The 16,585-nt window shown below is 42.7% G+C and overlaps 1 protein-coding gene across 1 annotated transcript; it reads right to left on the bottom strand.

The window, feature by feature from the left end:
* Positions 1 to 6,437: 6,437 nt before the first annotated feature.
* On the bottom strand, positions 6,438 to 10,172 carry LOC109873015 (pleckstrin homology domain-containing family B member 1). The gene is made up of 6 exons (XM_020464494.2): positions 9,934 to 10,172; positions 8,407 to 8,559; positions 8,057 to 8,159; positions 7,910 to 7,949; positions 7,744 to 7,825; positions 6,438 to 7,387 (listed from the first exon to the last, which is right to left on the bottom strand). Exons 1-6 carry the CDS (start codon positions 9,992 to 9,994, stop codon positions 7,254 to 7,256), a joined length of 573 nt encoding a protein of 190 aa, XP_020320083.1. The 5' UTR covers positions 9,995 to 10,172; the 3' UTR covers positions 6,438 to 7,253.
* Positions 10,173 to 16,585: the final 6,413 nt, after the last annotated feature.

Genomic DNA, 16,585 nt, shown 5'->3' on the forward strand with positions numbered 1-16,585 from the left:
ATTTGTTGAGTAGGGTATTGGAGGCTATTTTGTAAATGACATCGCCAAAGTCGAGGATTGGTAGGATGGTCAGTTTTACAAGGGTATGTTTGGCAGCATGAGTGAAGGATGCTTTGTTGCGAAATAGGAAGCCAATTCTAGATTTAACTTTGGATTGGAGATGTTTGATATGGGTCTGGAAGGAGAGTTTACAGTCTAACCAGACACCTAAGTATTTGTAGTTGTCCACGCATTCTAAGTCAGAGCCGTCCAGAGTAGTGATGTTGGACAGGCGGGTAGGTGCAGGTAGCGATCGGTTGAAGAGCATGCATTTAGTTTTACTTGTATTTAAGAGCAATTGGAGGCCACGGAAGGAGAGTTGTATGGCATTGAAGCTTGCCTGGAGGGTTGTTAACACAGTGTCCAAAGAAGGGCCGGAAGTATACAGAATGGTGTCGTCTGCGTAGAGGTGGATCAGGGACTCACCAGCAGCAAGAGCGACCTCATTGATGTATACAGAGAAGAGAGTCGGTCCAAGAATTGAACCCTGTGGCACCCCCATAGAGACTGCCAGAGGTCCGGACAGCAGACCCTCCGATTTGACACACTGAACTCTATCAGAGAAGTAGTTGGTGAACCAGGCGAGGCAATCATTTGAGAAACCAAGGCTGTCGAGTCTGCCGATGAGGATATGGTGATTGACAGAGTCGAAAGCCTTGGCCAGATCAATGAATACGGCTGCACAGTAATGTTTCTTATCGATGGCGGTTAAGATATCATTTAGGACCTTGAGCGTGGCTGAGGTGCACCCATGACCAGCTCTGAAACCAGATTGCATAGCAGAGAAGGTATGGTGAGATTCGAAATGGTCGGTAATCTGTTTGTTGACTTGGCTTTCGAAGACCTTAGAAAGGCACGGTAGGATAGATATAGGTCTGTAGCAGTTTGGGTCAAGAGTGTCCCCCCCTTTGAAGAGGGGGATGACCGCAGCTGCTTTCCAATCTTTGGGAATCTCAGACGACACGAAAGAGAGGTTGAACAGGCTAGTAATAGGGGTGGCAACAATTTCGGCAGATAATTTTAGAAAGAAAGGGTCCAGATTGTCTAGCCCGGCTGATTTGTAGGGGTCCAGATTTTGCAGCTCTTTCAGAACATCAGCTGAATGGATTTGGGAGAAGGAGAAATGCGGAAGGCTTGGGCGAGTTGCTGTTGGGGGTGCAGTGCTGTTGTCCGGGGTAGAAGTAGCCAGGTGGAAAGCATGGCCAGCCGTAGAAAAATGCTTATTGAAATTCTCAATTATGGTGGATTTATCAGTGGTGACAGTGTTTCCTATCTTCAGTGCAGTGGGCAGCTGGGAGGAGGTGTTCTTATTCTCCATGGACTTTACAGTGTCCCAGAACTTTTTTGAGTTAGTGTTGCAGGAAGCAAATTTCTGCTTGAAAAAGCTAGCCTTGGCTTTTCTAACTGCCTGTGTATAATGGTTTCTAGCTTCCCTGAACAGCTGCATATCACGGGGGCTGTTCGATGCTAATGCAGAACGCCATAGGATGTTTTTGTGTTGGTTAAGGGCAGTCAGGTCTGGGGAGAACCAAGGGCTATATCTGTTCCTGGTTCTAAATTTCTTGAATGGGGCATGTTTATTTAAGATGGTTAGGAAGGCATTTAAAAAAAAATATCCAGGCATCCTCTACTGACGGGATGAGATCAATATCCTTCCAGGATACCCCGGCCAGGTCGATTAGAAAGGCCTGCTCGCAGAAGTGTTTCAGGGAGCGTTTTACAGTGATGAGTGGAGGTCGTTTGACCGCTGACCCATTACGGATGCAGGCAATGAGGCAGTGATCGCTGAGATCTTGGTTGAAGACAGCAGAGGTGTATTTAGAGGGGAAGTTGGTTAGGATGATATCTATGAGGGTGCCCGTGTTTAAGGCTTTGGGGAGGTACCTGGTAGGTTCATTGATAATTTGTGTGAGATTGAGGGCATCAAGTTTAGATTGTAGGATGGCTGGGGTGTTAAGCATGTTCCAGTTTAGGTCGCCTAGCAGCACGAACTCTGAAGATAGATGGGGGGCAATCAGTTCACATATGGTGTCCAGAGCACAGCTGGGGGCAGAGGGTGGTCTATAGCAGGCGGCAACGGTGAGAGACTTGTTTTTAGAGAGGTGGATTTTTAAAAGTAGAAGTTCAAATTGTTTGGGTACAGACCTGGATAGTAGGACAGAACTCTGCAGGCTATCTTTGCAGTAGATTGCAACACCGCCCCCTTTGGCAGTTCTATCTTGTCTGAAAATGTTGTAGTTTGGAATTAAAATGTCTGAATTTTTGGTGGTCTTCCTAAGCCAGGATTCAGACACAGCTAGAACATCCGGGTTGGCAGAGTGTGCTAAAGCAGTGAATAGAACAAACTTAGGGAGGAGGCTTCTAATGTTAACATGCATGAAACCAAGGCTATTAGTTACAGAAGTCGTCAAAAGAGAGCGCCTGGGGAATAGGAGTGGAGCTAGGCACTGCAGGGCCTGGATTCACCTCTACATCGCCAGAGGAACATAGGAGGAGTAGAATAAGGGTACGGCTAAAAGCTATGAGAATTGGTCGTCTAGAACGTCTGGAACATAGAGTAAAAGGAGGTTTCTGGGGGCGATAAAATAGCATCAAGGTATAATGTACAGACAAATGTATGGTAGGATGTGAATACAGTGGAGGTAAACCTAGGTATTGAGTGATGAAGAGAGAGATATTGTCTCTAGAAACATCGTTGAAACCAGGAGATGTCATTGCATGTGTGGGTGGTGGAACTAATAGGTTGGATAAGGTATAGTGAGCAGGACTGGAGGCTCTACAGTGAAATAAGCCAATAAACACTAACCAGAACAGCAATGGACAAGACATATTGACATTAAGGAGAGGCATGCTTAGTCGAGTGATCAAAAGGTTCCGGTGAGTGGAGAGGTTGGTTGGTGATTTAGACAGCTAGCCAGGGCATCGGTAGCAAGCTAGCATAGGATGGAGGTCTGTTGTTAGCCACCTCTTGCGTTCCGTCAGTAGATTAGTGGGGTTCCGTGTGGTAGAGGGGATTAATCCAAATCACACAACAACAACAAAAATAAAAACAATAGATATAGTTATAGAGGCCCAAGAAGAAAACATAATAATAATAATAAAAAATAAAAATAAATGTCCGATTGTCTATTCAGATAGCAGCCGGTAAGACAGCTAACGGTTAGCAGGCCGCAGATGGGCGTTCAGGTAACGTCGCGACGGAGGAGCCAGCCGAATAACTCCTTCGGGTAGATAACGTCGGCAGTCCAGTTGTGAAGGCCCGGTGGGGCTCCGCGAAGGCAGTAAAACGGGTCCGGATAGGTGACTGCAGCCCAGGTGTGATTGATGGAACTCAGGAGTGATTGACGGAGCTTGCTAGCTCCGGGATAATTGATGTTTGCTCCGGAATCGACGAAGGCCGATAGTCACACGGATAGCAGCTAGCTAGCTGTGAGATCCGGGTATGAATGTCCAGAGAGCAGTCGAAATCCAGGGACATGGAGAGAAAAATTGGTCCGGTGTGTTCCGTTCCGAGCCGCGCTGCACCGTACAGAACTGGCGATAGATTTTCGAGCTAAAGGATAGCTGATGACCACAAAACGTGGTTAGCTGAATACTAACGATTTGCCAGTAGAGGAGCTAACTAGCTTCTGAACTAGCTTCTGGCTAGTTTCAGGCTAGCTTCTTGGAGTTTCTGGCTAGCTTCTTGGAGGATTACAGATCTGAGGTAAATAATACTTTTTTATAAATATACATTGGTGAGGCGGGTTGCAGAAGAGTGTTTTGAAGATGAGTTGATGGAAAATAAAAATAAAATGTATGTGAAAAAGTTGTAAATATATATATATACAGGACACAACAAGACGAGGACAAAAGACGTCTGAACTGCTATGCCACCTTGGTTGGTGTCCATCCTTCCTCTTGGCAGGTACCTATAGGTGACCAGGGGATTCTCTCTGCCACATGTGAATGCCTCCGTGGAGCTCAAAAGTGTAGCCATGCAGCCTATTTTGACGGTTCACAATATTGGCCCTATGAAGCCAGCCATGCGCAACCAGGTGCAGTCAGTGGAGGACCTGTAACCGGCCAGAGACTACAGCCCTCTGTCTTGAGAGTCCACACATGAGGATCTTCAGTGGCTAAGGAACCGTCTCCAGGGCAGGTTCAGTGGAATGGCATGTCTCTTTGAACCTGAGCCAGAAAAACCACTACCCTTTCTGTCATCCCTGTATGTACCTGACATTGTTTTAAAAAACAAGGGCACATGGGGCATGCAGGCATCCTGGCTGGCATGGCGCTGTCGGTGGAGCAGCAGGAGGCTATGGTAGGCAACAGTTGGACAAAAGATTTGTATAACTAAACCAAAATAGACCCCAGCCTGTCGTTTCCAATGGGAACAGATGAGTCATAGTGGGCAGAACAAGCAAGGAGGTGGGCAGAGCCAAGCACGAGCTAGCGAGATCCTATTGGTCCGTTCTAGCATATATCTGCATATTTCTGTTAGGGAACGCCTACTATGTTAAATGCGCGTGTGCAAGGCTAAAGTCTACAAAACTTAGTCCACTCTATACATAATAAATTCTATTTTTGGGAACAGAAAACTGTATTAAGATCAAATGTTTAATCGATGACAACATTTGCAGAATGTAGGCCAAAATCCATCTAGTTCCATCTTCTCCCATTGCGCGTCAGTGGGCTTTCTCTCACTACCGTAGAAACGCCAAGCGGATGCTTCATATTTATGCATCCAGTGAAATATCTGTCGCATTGTTCTATCTGTGGTTGGATAGCGGGTTTGTGTTGCCCAACTATACGCGAATACACTGTGCGGATTGAATCTCAGTTTAGGTTGCAGCCCAGCCAGCAGTACACGACGGGCGTTACGTCTCCAGGTTAGCAACACAAATTACAAAAAAGTCGGCGGTTGTATTCGATTAAAGTTTTTATTAAAAGTATGAATTTCACCACCACGCGGAAGCACCGCGGTTGTACAGTACTAGCATAGGTAAAGATAAAGCCTTTTCAGAATTTACATTTTTACAAGTATTGAGTGATGGTGACACAGTGTTGTAGCTATGAAATCAACCGTTTTTTAAACTATCAAAACCAATTCCGCCTCCGTGTCGGTGTAAGAGAACAAAGTTGGGGGTATCTCAGCTAGGCAGGCCTAGGCCGCGGCTTGTGTATGAAAATATGGCAGTTTGGTGACAATCTTCAAAACAACCAACACCGCATCACACAATCTGGGAAAGTGGTAAAAGAAAGCAAAATGTTTTTTTTTTTCATATGGCATAACATTACAGCGAGGCTATAGGCTAATGGTTCCCTCTGAGTGTCATTAAGGCCTATAAAGTTATTTCTGGAACATTTCTGTCGATTTGGGACCCCTTTTGGCTCAAGAGCACGCCAGAAGCAAAAGTTCCATATAGCCTCTTTAATTCAGGGGTTGTTTTCATTCATTTAAACCTTAATAATATTGTAATCCATGTAGAGAAACATCTCAGTATATCCTACCATGGAATCTTTGAAATCATAATTGGATGCCAATTGATCGTCAAAATGGAATATCAACGATTATTTAAGGTGCAAAATCAAGGGTTTTGTTTAGTCATGATTTGAGAGCTTCATTGAAAAAAATTACTAAATATGTAATCTTATCATTTAGAGATTAAGTCATTTATATAGTGCATAATTTCGCTTACTGTAGCCCTACTTTACAACAGCCTTCCCATTATGATTGACCAGTTTGAATAACAGTGTTACTAAGGAGAATGTCATTTCAAACAACAAAAAACAACCCTTGATTTTGTAGGATGGTTTATTTTTTTATGGTGAGAACTGGGTAGGCATGGATGTGGAAGGGTCAGATTCAGATTCTTGGTTTATGAATCCATGCTAAAAACAACATGAACAAGCAGGTTTTTACAATGATTTTTAATCCCTCTGTGTCAGTGTGAATTCATTTTTAAAGAAATGTTTAGATGTTAAAATGAGTTTAATTTGGGAATTCAGTTCCCAGTCATTCCCCATCAATTTCACCCCTGAATGTAGGCTAACTGTGAGTTGGTAGGAGATGGGTAGTTTCATGAGCTCTGTCTCTAATGGTGTGCTTCTCTGAAGTTCACCATGATGTGAATATTGTTTTGGAGAAAAATGACATCAACGTAGATTGTGAGTGACTAGTGTGTAGGCAACTACTGATGTGTAATACATTATACATATTGAATACATATTTGTCTATCTCTTATATTATAGAAAGAAAGTGTGGCTGCCCCAAAGAGACATGTAGGTGAACAATGGAGACGGATATGAAGGACTGTGGTCTGTCATGGAACACCATCTCCAGACAGAAGCCTTATGTCCTAAATAGGAATTAAGCAAGGAAGTATTCTGTCATCGAATATTAATTCTCATATCCATGGCTTTGAAAAGTTTTATTAAATTTGACAACAACAGCAGCATTGTACTCAGTGAATTACATTCTGTACATGAGCTTAAATACAGGATCTAAGGTTAATAAAAGTGATACATTTTTGCACCTCAATTTTTCAACTTAAACATAATTTCAGTCAATATTTCTGTGTATGTGTGTATGTGTGTGTGTGTGTGTGTGGGGGGGGGGGGGGGGGGGGGTCCATTAACCTCAGGCAGCTGAATATGCGGATCAGGACATTGCTGTTTTTCATACACCCTGTATGTTGCATACCGTATACATTTCATATGCATTTCTACTAAATAGGTTGAGTTCACACAGCTTATGTTATAAAGGACATATTTATGTTATCATCAACCTGTTCTGTAAACCAATTTATCAACACACACGTTCGCTCACACATGCATGCACGCTCACACAAACACAATGACCCTGATATAGTATGCTTACTTACTTTATCGTGTTCTTATTATTTTTATATCTTCTGTGTTTTTGTTCTACCTTGTTATTTTTAGTATTACATCGTTATTGATTACTGCATTGTTGTGGTTAGAGCTTGCAAGAAAGGCATTTCACTGTACGTGTGCATGTGACATTAAAACTTAAAACACACACACACATTCGTGCACTATTATTCTGCAACAGGAAATAAATTGTGTGTGAAATACAATAATAAGACTTGTAGGAATGAGGCCTACAGCAGCCTGGGCATTTCCCAACCGTGCCTCCCTGCTCATGGAGCTAGCGCACTGGGGGAGGGCGCCCAAGCAAGCATCTTGGTCCAGATCAAAGACCTTCTCTATCAGCAGAAGAACAAGGGCATCCAGAGGAAGGAGCGCATGGCAGCGCCCGCCGCCATGCCCGCCAGTAGCCCCAGTGCCACCTGCTCTCCTATGCCGTCGTATGGGTCTCTCTGGATCAGTATGTGGTGGGTACCTGAGAGAGAGGGAGAGACAGGATGCTGAGTATAAGATGTACTACAGTATTTACGGGAGCATAAGTGAATATACAAGTGTGTTTTATTAGACTTTTCTGATTTGATGTAACCAGGATAGTTATGTCAACTGATTTTAGGGAGTTTTGGAAAGGAGTGCTAGAGTCACCCTGTTGACTTGCTGAAATCAGAGTTGTATTCACTAGGCACCTAACAGTAGAAAATGGACTTAAATAAGGAGGGACTACCTGAACTTGTCCAATAAGAAACGCTTGTTTTAATTTTTCGTTGCAAAACATTTTGCCACAATGTGCAATAATGAATACGACTCAGAGCTTGGGTGTTGTGTTGTCTTTACCTGATCCAGGGGTGAGGTAGATGGTGTTGTTGCCGTCCATTGGGACGGACTGGTACGAGTCGTCGTATGGGTCATATGGGAACTAAGTGGGAAAGACAAGACGATAAGACAAGAATGTCCTCTAAGAATAAGAGTTTGGGAAACCCTGGTTTACCGGTTTACTTACTGGGTTTTGTCTCGCCTCTAGAATTGTCAACTTCCATGCTCTGCAAAAACAGAATGACAAAAGGAGAAAGAGAGGAAGTGGAATGAGAGAGAGTGTGTGCAATCTAAGAGAGTGTGTGTGTGTGAGAGAGAAATAATATAGACTCACAGTGCCTCGTCCTCACTGTTGGCACACAGGATCACAGTGGAGCCATCTCTAAGCTGCACCACCACCATGTTCTCACTTGGCTGGTTCTCTGGGGGAGAGAGACCTGTACAACAACATAGACAGCTAGGGTTACACACACATAAGTCCACAGCAAAGGCCAAAATCTTTTGGAGGTCAATACAGATATTTGGACTCCTCAGTCCACTTTATTTCTGTAATAAAGCATACAGCATGTCTCATGGGGCTCTGGTCAAAAGTAGTGCACTATAGGCCTAGGGAATAGATTGCCATTTCGGAAGCATCCATTGCCATGTTGAACATCCCCATCTTTCCAGAAACTCCCTCCTCACCTGCACTCTCCAGGCCAGACTTGACGCTCACACAGCTGGTCTTGAGACCCACACGGTGCACAAATTCTCGCCTGCTGTCCGTCTTGTAGAAGACCATGCTCCCATCGATCCACAGGTCACACCAATTCAGCTTCCACCGCTTTAAGATGGATGCTGACAGAAGAAAGGAGGCAGGAAGAGCGTGGGGGGAGATGTAGGGTGAAGTGGAGTAGAATTCGGGTTAGGTTAAGATGTCCACTTTCCTAACGGTCAGTTTGGACTTTTTGTATACTTTTATTTATCCACAATAACTGAAATGCACTGCCAGCCAGATATGATTCTGTCTCAATTCAGCATATTATAATAGTAGTAATAACAATAATCAATTACATTTATATAGCAATTTTTGTTACAAGAAGAATCTCAAAGACGCATTCTAGTCAGTGGGTCTATAATGGGTAAACCTACAGCCATTTTGAGTGTTTTGTTTTTATATTGTCAAAGCTGTAAATCTGTATATGTTTTTCCCCGGCGGGTGAATCCCCAGTAGTTGGCTTGTGGCCTTTCTGATTGAGTCACTGATTTGCTAACACAGACAGGAAGCTAATTAGATTATGGCCAGGCTGGACAAACAGAGTAAGGGTTGGAATTTCATAACAGTTGTAACATTCACCTTCTAGAACGATTCTGATATTAGTTAAAAATCCAATAGTTTTCACAAGCAACCACAACTCAATAAATAGGGCAAAGATGCCCTTTAGTGCAATGGCTTCATCAAAACAAGCTAAATGGTAGGTACTGTAGGTTAATCTGTTAGCGATCTTGATGACATCAACAGAGTCCTCCATTTTGTTTTCAGTGGAGTCAGTTTTAAGAACATGGGAGAACTGTTTTTGGAGAGAGTGGCATGGACTGTGGACTTGAGCAAAGATCGCTACAGACCTCACACACCACTTAAGGCCAGGCATAATCATATCTCAATCTATTTTTACCAGTTGAATTTAGACATAATTATAATACTTAAAAAAACAAAAAACAATCTGAAATATTGTATTAAAATATGCTAAATAGTTTGTGACATTCTCTATTACATGGGCTTTTAAATGATGTTTAATTCAATGTAGTGAGCTTTGAAATGATGTATGTATGGCCATTTTAAAGTGGTTAAATTCATGACATTTTGATGATAGTATGATAAAATAAAGAAAATCAACATTTTCATTAAGATTTGAGCATGTTTATGTTTAGTTTTTGAAAATATTAATATTAACGGACCAAAATCCAAACAAATCTCAAAATTGATAGGTAGATGCAAACATTTTCAGCCTGTGGTGCCTGGCCTTAACCTGTGTTTCATATACAGTGCTGACATTTCTCTCATACTAGTGCCCCACACAACTTCTTATGCTATGTTTAGCTGTTGAAGTCTACACTTGGTAAAGATAGTACCTGCAATGGCTAAGGCTTTATCTGAGACCAAAACAGGTAGACACGAGGTTAGATTACAACATGGCATTATTTGAGAAACATTGAATCTATAGTACTCACTCTGTCTCCAGAGCCAGCCTGACTTCAGCAGAGCTATGTGTATGGTCGGAGATCTGTCCATGTTACAATTCCTCACCCCAAATAATCCAGAGAGGAAACCCAAAAGCGTGTTTGTGCCAGGGGTGTATGTTTTATGTTTTTCAAGTGTTTGTTCTTGTTTGAGGAGTCGTCTGCAGAGAGTCAGAGAGATGCCTTTACGGTGCCTTTATTTTTATTCTGGCCCACACTTCTAATCTGAGAGCGAGAGGCGGAGAATAGGGCTGAACTAGATCATTTGGGATTAGTGGGCCTGGATTGGCCACACCTTCTCTCCTGATTCGTCTTCTGCTTCCCTCTCTGGCTGGAATGTTTTCACTTTCCGTCTCCAACTCCTCTTATTCCTCCACTATTTAGTAAATTGTCTCTGCTTTGCCTTTCTTTATATTTTGCACGTGTTGTCATCTGTCTTTGGGCTTCTTGGACTACTGCATGTGTTGATAGCACGTAGTGAAAGAGGCATAACACACAAAAACCTTAATCCCTGAATTAAAATAACACCATGATAATTAGCTAACTGTTAGTTTTCTTTGGGTAACTCAGGAGAACCTTCCTGTCAGGGACAGACTGATACCAGAAATCAGGTGGGGCATTTCTAACACACTGCCACATTTCTTTCCTTTAGACACCCATTATTATCCAAATAATGGTAATTCTAGGTCAACATTTTTTTTTACCAATCCACTGGGCTAAAGATGGACCAGCCCATCTGCCATTTGCCCAAAATGCCATACGGCCTGTCCGTTTCTGATTCCTGTTTTAACTCAGGTGCACCCTTGACCTGAGCATACTGTTACTGTTGTAACATCATTATGAAAGTTGCCCAAGCACTTTTATAAGCACAAATGTGGGTCTGCTGAGAAAGAAGTCAATTATTTTAAGTGAACCCAGCAGAAATGTCAAGGTGTATTAGATTCATTCACTAAGGAATCACCCTGGCTCTATTTTAAGCCTTACTAGAAGACTCTGTTCCCTCCAAGTGAGCGATTCCCATGGAGGTATAATGATGACCTCATTTCTGGTGCCTGTATCATGGTCACTGCCTCAGGTCAGCGTATTAAATAGAGAGTTTGAGATGGTTAGAATGATCTGGATATAGCCAATGAGGATATAATTGTTTTCAAGGTCAGAGAAACAATATCAGTAACTGTATTTATAGAAGTATATATATATATATATATATATATATATATATATATATATATATATATATATATATATATATATATATATATATATATACACACATTAGCTGTTTGTAGATTCATTATTACTAATCACACTGTAATATTTTACAATTAATGCCTCTATAATGTGGTCCATCCCTGCCATGGCGGACCCAAGATTCGAACCCTCGCCACAACACCACAACGTACTCCAGAAGGACCAGTGATACCACTGACCCAGAAAAGCCAATGCAGTGCTGAGTCTGTGTCTAACAATAGCCCTACTTCAGGTTTCAGGAAGACAGTAGCGATGCTTACTTAGCCATAGGGTTCTTATTATACATTGACTCTTGGGGAGCCTAAAATGTCATGGGGGTGCCTGATGTCGATATCTTTGGCAATTGTGGGGTTGGGCCTCACATTGATATTTAAATTCGTTTTTTGGGAGGGCTTCTGATCTGTTATGGGGGGTCCAGGGGCATCTGAATTGACTGGAATTTAAATGGAATTGACCCCAACCCTGCTTGGTGATGATCCGTTTCTATTTTCACCATGTGTGAGTCATGAAGCGTATCCTAGTGGGGAAAAACTGCCAGCCAGATGTTCTGATGACATACTGCTGCCTGGGACTGAATGTTGGCCATTGTATTGTGACTGTGGGAACGCTGGATTCCTCTCAGGGTTTGACCTTCAACATAAGGGACTCTATTTATACTCTCTGAACTCTTACAATCCGTTGCCACTAGATGGCCCTATTCCTACCCCTATCAGTACCACACGCTGTGTATTTTTATTGGAGATCATGGTCAGAAGAGTCAGCAGTGACCCACTACGTTCTATGACATCACATGACAGTCCCACAACATTCACCATAGCCCAGCAAACCTGAGGACCTCTGAAATCTGAACTTGTAGCCATTCTGAAATACACACATTTCTCTACTAGTGTGCTATGTAGGATACTGGGACTAGTACTCAATCGGAGGTCAATGGTACATAGTGGTGACTGACACAGTAGCGCAATGTTTAGAGTGTAAGTGTTTTTAGACTTACTCCACCTTTCCAGAAGAACAGACCTTCTTTAACCCTATCCACTGGCCTGCCTTGCCTGAAATCACACTGACTGTTTGAAAAGCTTGGTGGTAGCACTTATTTTGAGTCCTATGTCATTAAGGGGCTACAAAACATATATCATATGTTAATAACATTCATGACATCTAGTGTCTCAACAGTTATCTCAACAATCACGATGACACAAACCAATGTGTGGTTCAGCTAAATTGCTTGGTAAAACACCAGCCAACTTGCAAAATAACTAGATGTGACATTATGCCACATCAGCTCTCACCTGTAAGGACATTATTATGACAGCAAGCAATTATTTGGCTTCTAGGAAAGCGTGCTCAAGTAAAGTAATTCTGTGAACAGCACAGGCCTATCCCTTTACTTATGGTGATACAAGTGGAATTAGACTGCAGGGTCTGCAAATGTCATTAATTTCAGAAGACTGTACTCTCCACTTACCTGCTGCTAGCTCACCTCACATCACTACCTTACACCAAACCAGCTAAGATAAATCAAAGTTATCAGATTCAGTGCAAACATGCACATCATCAGGCCCAGTAATAGTAAATTTCCATAATCTGTAATATGTTGTAAAAGCCTAACAGAGAGTTATAACATGTTATAATATTGTATTAGTATTTCTGTTTGAATATGTTTGTGCTTTGTTGGCACTCAGCATTTGGTTGGCCCTAAGATCATCTTTTTTTAATTTCACCTTTATTTAACCAGGTAAGCCAGTTGAGAACAAGTTCTCATTTACAACTGCGACCTGGCCAAGATAAAGCAAAGTAGTGTGACAAAAACAACACAGAGTTACACATAAACAATAACACAATAGAAAAATATATGTACAGTGTGTGCAAATGTAGAAGAGTAGAGAGGTAAGGCAATAAATAGACCATAGAGGCGAAATAATTACAATTGAGCATTAACACTGGAGTGATAGATGTGCAGATGATGATGTGCAAGTAGAGATACTGTTGTGCAAAAGAGCAAGAGGATAAATAACAATATGGGCATGAGGTAGTTGGGTGTGCTATTTACAGATGGGCTGTGTACAGGTACAGTGATCGGTAAGCTGCTCTGACAGCTGGTGCTTAAAGTTAGAGAGGGAAATATTAGACTCCAGCTTCAATGAGTTTTGCAATTCGTTCCAGTCATTGGCAGCAGAGAACTGTAAGGAAAGGCGGCCAAAGGAAGTGTTGGCTTTGGGGACGACCAGTGAAATATACCTGCTGGAGCGCGTGCTACAGGTGGGTGTTGCTATGGTGAGTTGAGATAAGGCGGGGCTTTACTGAGCAAAGACTTATAGATGACCTGAAGCCAGTGGGTTTGGCGACGAATATGTAGTGAGTGCCAGCCAATGAGAGCATACAGGTCGCAGTGGTGGGTAGTATATGGGGCTTTGGTTACAAGACGGATGGCACTGTCATAGACTACATCCAGTTTGCTGAGTAGAGTGATGGAGGCTATTTTGTAAATGACATCGCCCATGTCAAGGATCGGTAGGATAGTCAGTTTTATGAGGGTATGTTTGGCAGCATGAGTGAAGGAGGCTTTGTTGTGAAATAGGAAGTACAGGCTTAACTGAAAGAACAACAAAGACGTAATGCAATATGACATTTTATTAAATAGTTTGGGGAATGGTCAGATGATGTGACAGAGGGTCTGCTGTCCTTTGGGAAAAGGAGTTCCAATGACTGGCCTTAAGGGTATTATAGTTGGTGGTGGTGGGGAGGTGGATGGTTGTTGAAAACTGTTGCTGAAAAAGAGCAACTGAGAGAACATGGAAGAGTTGACATAAATACATCCCACGATTTACTGCCATTGGTTGAGAGCGAGGAAAGTGATAGTTGCAAGCGTGAGCCCATAGGTTAAACAGCAAGTGTGAGGAATGTGCATTATTATGCCATGCTTATAGGCTATAAGGTAAATAGATGTACGACATTCCTCACTTGGCTTATAGGAAAGAGGAGAAGAAACAAGACGCCATGCTGATCATATTTTTGTATTCATTCCTACTAACTAAGCCCGAAGAATAGGAAACAAAGTGAATGATGGTATGCTTACTGGATGAAGTTAAACGAGTATTCAGGCTAGCCTTCCTAATTGAACTTTTGTAAAATACATTTACCTCTGACTCTTGCCCCTAAATTGTGTTGCATATTTTGGCCCTTTAAAACCTATTGATAACTTTTTGGGGCTGCAGTCAGGTTTTTGGAGCAACATGGTTAAGGCTATCATTGGAATCTTTATTTAGCTGAGATAAGCAAGTACTTGAGCAGAATTTTGTTTAATATTGACTTGCAATGTTAATCTGATTCTATACAACTCCGTCAAACTATCATACAAAACATGTTGCTGCTATTTAGTGGCGATTTTAGCATGGAAATCTTGGTGGGGCAACAACAACAAAAACAAGTGGGAATCATGCCTGTGAAGCCACTACACAACACTAAACAATACATTAATTGCACTATAACAGTGACAAACTGTGCCCACAAACTGTTAGGGCCTACATAAAGCTCTCTCAACAGTAGTCCCAACATCTTACCACTGCTACACCTGGCTATCAATGGAGCCTTGTCTGGCAGCGAAACAGTTAATTCAGCCTCATTTACTGCCTTTAAAAAAAACATAGCTGATATGGCTGATTTGCTTAAACAAATGTGGTTTCTAATGACAATTGAGATGTACAAACTATGGCATAAGGGGACAACAAGCAGATGAGGCAATCTGTAATTTTGATTAAGACATTAATGGGCGAGCTAGAATGGACATAGTCAATATAACTATTTGTTTAGCACTTTTGAAATGTACAGCATGGGCTGTTCTTACAGTATTCTCCCTGTACACCAAGTCAGAACCATATGATAAATAAAGGGGGATTATAATTTGTATTTAACCTTTATTTAACTAGGCAAGTCAGTTGAGAACAAATTGTTATTTACAAACCCAGACGACGCTGGGCCAATTGTGTGCCACCCTATAAGACTCCCAATCACAGCGGGATGTGATACAGCCTGGATTGGAACCAGGGACTGTAGTGAAGCCTCTTGCACTGAGATGCAGTGCTTTCGACCACTGCGCCATTCGGGAGCCCGAAGATCAATTATGTATGATAGTTTGACTAAGCAGACAATGAAAGCTCTTACAATATTTTATGATTACATTTCTCTAAAATAAAATAAATAAAATAAAATGTATTTATATAGCCCTTCGTACATCAGCTGATATCTCAAAGTGCTGTACAGAAACCCAGCCTAAAACCCCAAACAGCAAGCAATACAGGTATAGAAGCACGGTGGCTCGGAAAAACTCCCTAGAAAGGCCAAAACCCAGGAAGAAACCTAGAGAGGAACCAGGCTATGTGGGGTGGCCAGTCCTCTTCTGGCTGTGCCGGGTGGAGATTATAACAGAACATGGCCACGATGTTCAAATGTTCATAAATGACCAGCATGGTCAAATAATAATAATCACAGGCAGAACAGTTGAAACTGGAGCTGCAGCACGGCCAGGTGGACTGGGGACAGCAAGGAGTCATCATGCCAGGTAGTCCTGAGGCATGGTCCTAGGGCTCAGGTCCTCCAAGAGAGAGAAAGAAAGAGAGAATTAGAGAGAGCATACTTAAATTCACACAGGACACCGGATAGGACAGGAGAAGTACTCCAGATATAACAAACTGACCCTAGCCCCCCGACACATAAACTACTGCAGCATAAATACTCGAGGCTGAGACAGGAGGGGTCAGGAGACACTGTGGCCCCATCCAATGACACCCCCGGACAGGGCCAAACAGGAAGGATATAACCCCACCCACTTTGCCAAAGCACAGCCCCCACACCACTAGAGGGATATCTTCAACCATCAACTTACCATCCTGAGACAAGGCCGAGTATAGCCCACAAACATCTCCGCCACGGCACAACCCAAGGGGGGGCGCCAACCCAGACAGGAAGATCACATCAGTGACTCAACCCACTCAAGTGACGCACCCCTCCTAGGGACAGCATGAAAGAGCACCAGTAAGCCAGTGACTCAGCCCCTGTAATACGGTTAGAGGCAGAGAATCCCAGTGGAAAGAGGGGAACCGGCCAGGCAGAGACAGCAATGGCGGTTCGTAGCTCCAGAGCCTTTCCGTTCACCTTCACACTCCTGGGCCAGACTACACTCAATCATATGACCCACTGAAGAGATGAGTCTTCAGTAAAGACTTAAAGGTTGAGACCGAGTTTGCGTCTCTCACATGGGTAGGCAGACCATTCCATAAAAATGTAGCTCTATAGGAGAAAGCCCTGCCTCCAGCTGTTTGCTTAGAAATTCTAGGGACAATTAGGAGGCCTGCGTCTTGTGACCGTAGCGTACGTGTAGGTATGTACGGCAGGA

This window comes from Oncorhynchus kisutch, linkage group LG28 (assembly GCF_002021735.2).
Source record: "Oncorhynchus kisutch isolate 150728-3 linkage group LG28, Okis_V2, whole genome shotgun sequence".
Taxonomy (NCBI): Eukaryota; Metazoa; Chordata; class Actinopteri; order Salmoniformes; family Salmonidae; genus Oncorhynchus; species Oncorhynchus kisutch.

Coding starts and splice junctions, on each gene's coding strand:
- LOC109873015 (XM_020464494.2), bottom strand. CDS start 9,994: ATGGACAGATCTCCGACCATACACATAGCTCTGCTGAAGTCAGGCTGG. Junction 7,950..8,056: donor AACAGTGAGGACGAGGCACT/GTGAGTCTATAT, acceptor CTGTTTTTGCAG/AGCATGGAAGTTGACAATTC. Junction 7,388..7,743: donor CTACCTCACCCCTGGATCAG/GTAAAGACAACA, acceptor CCTCTCTCTCAG/GTACCCACCACATACTGATC.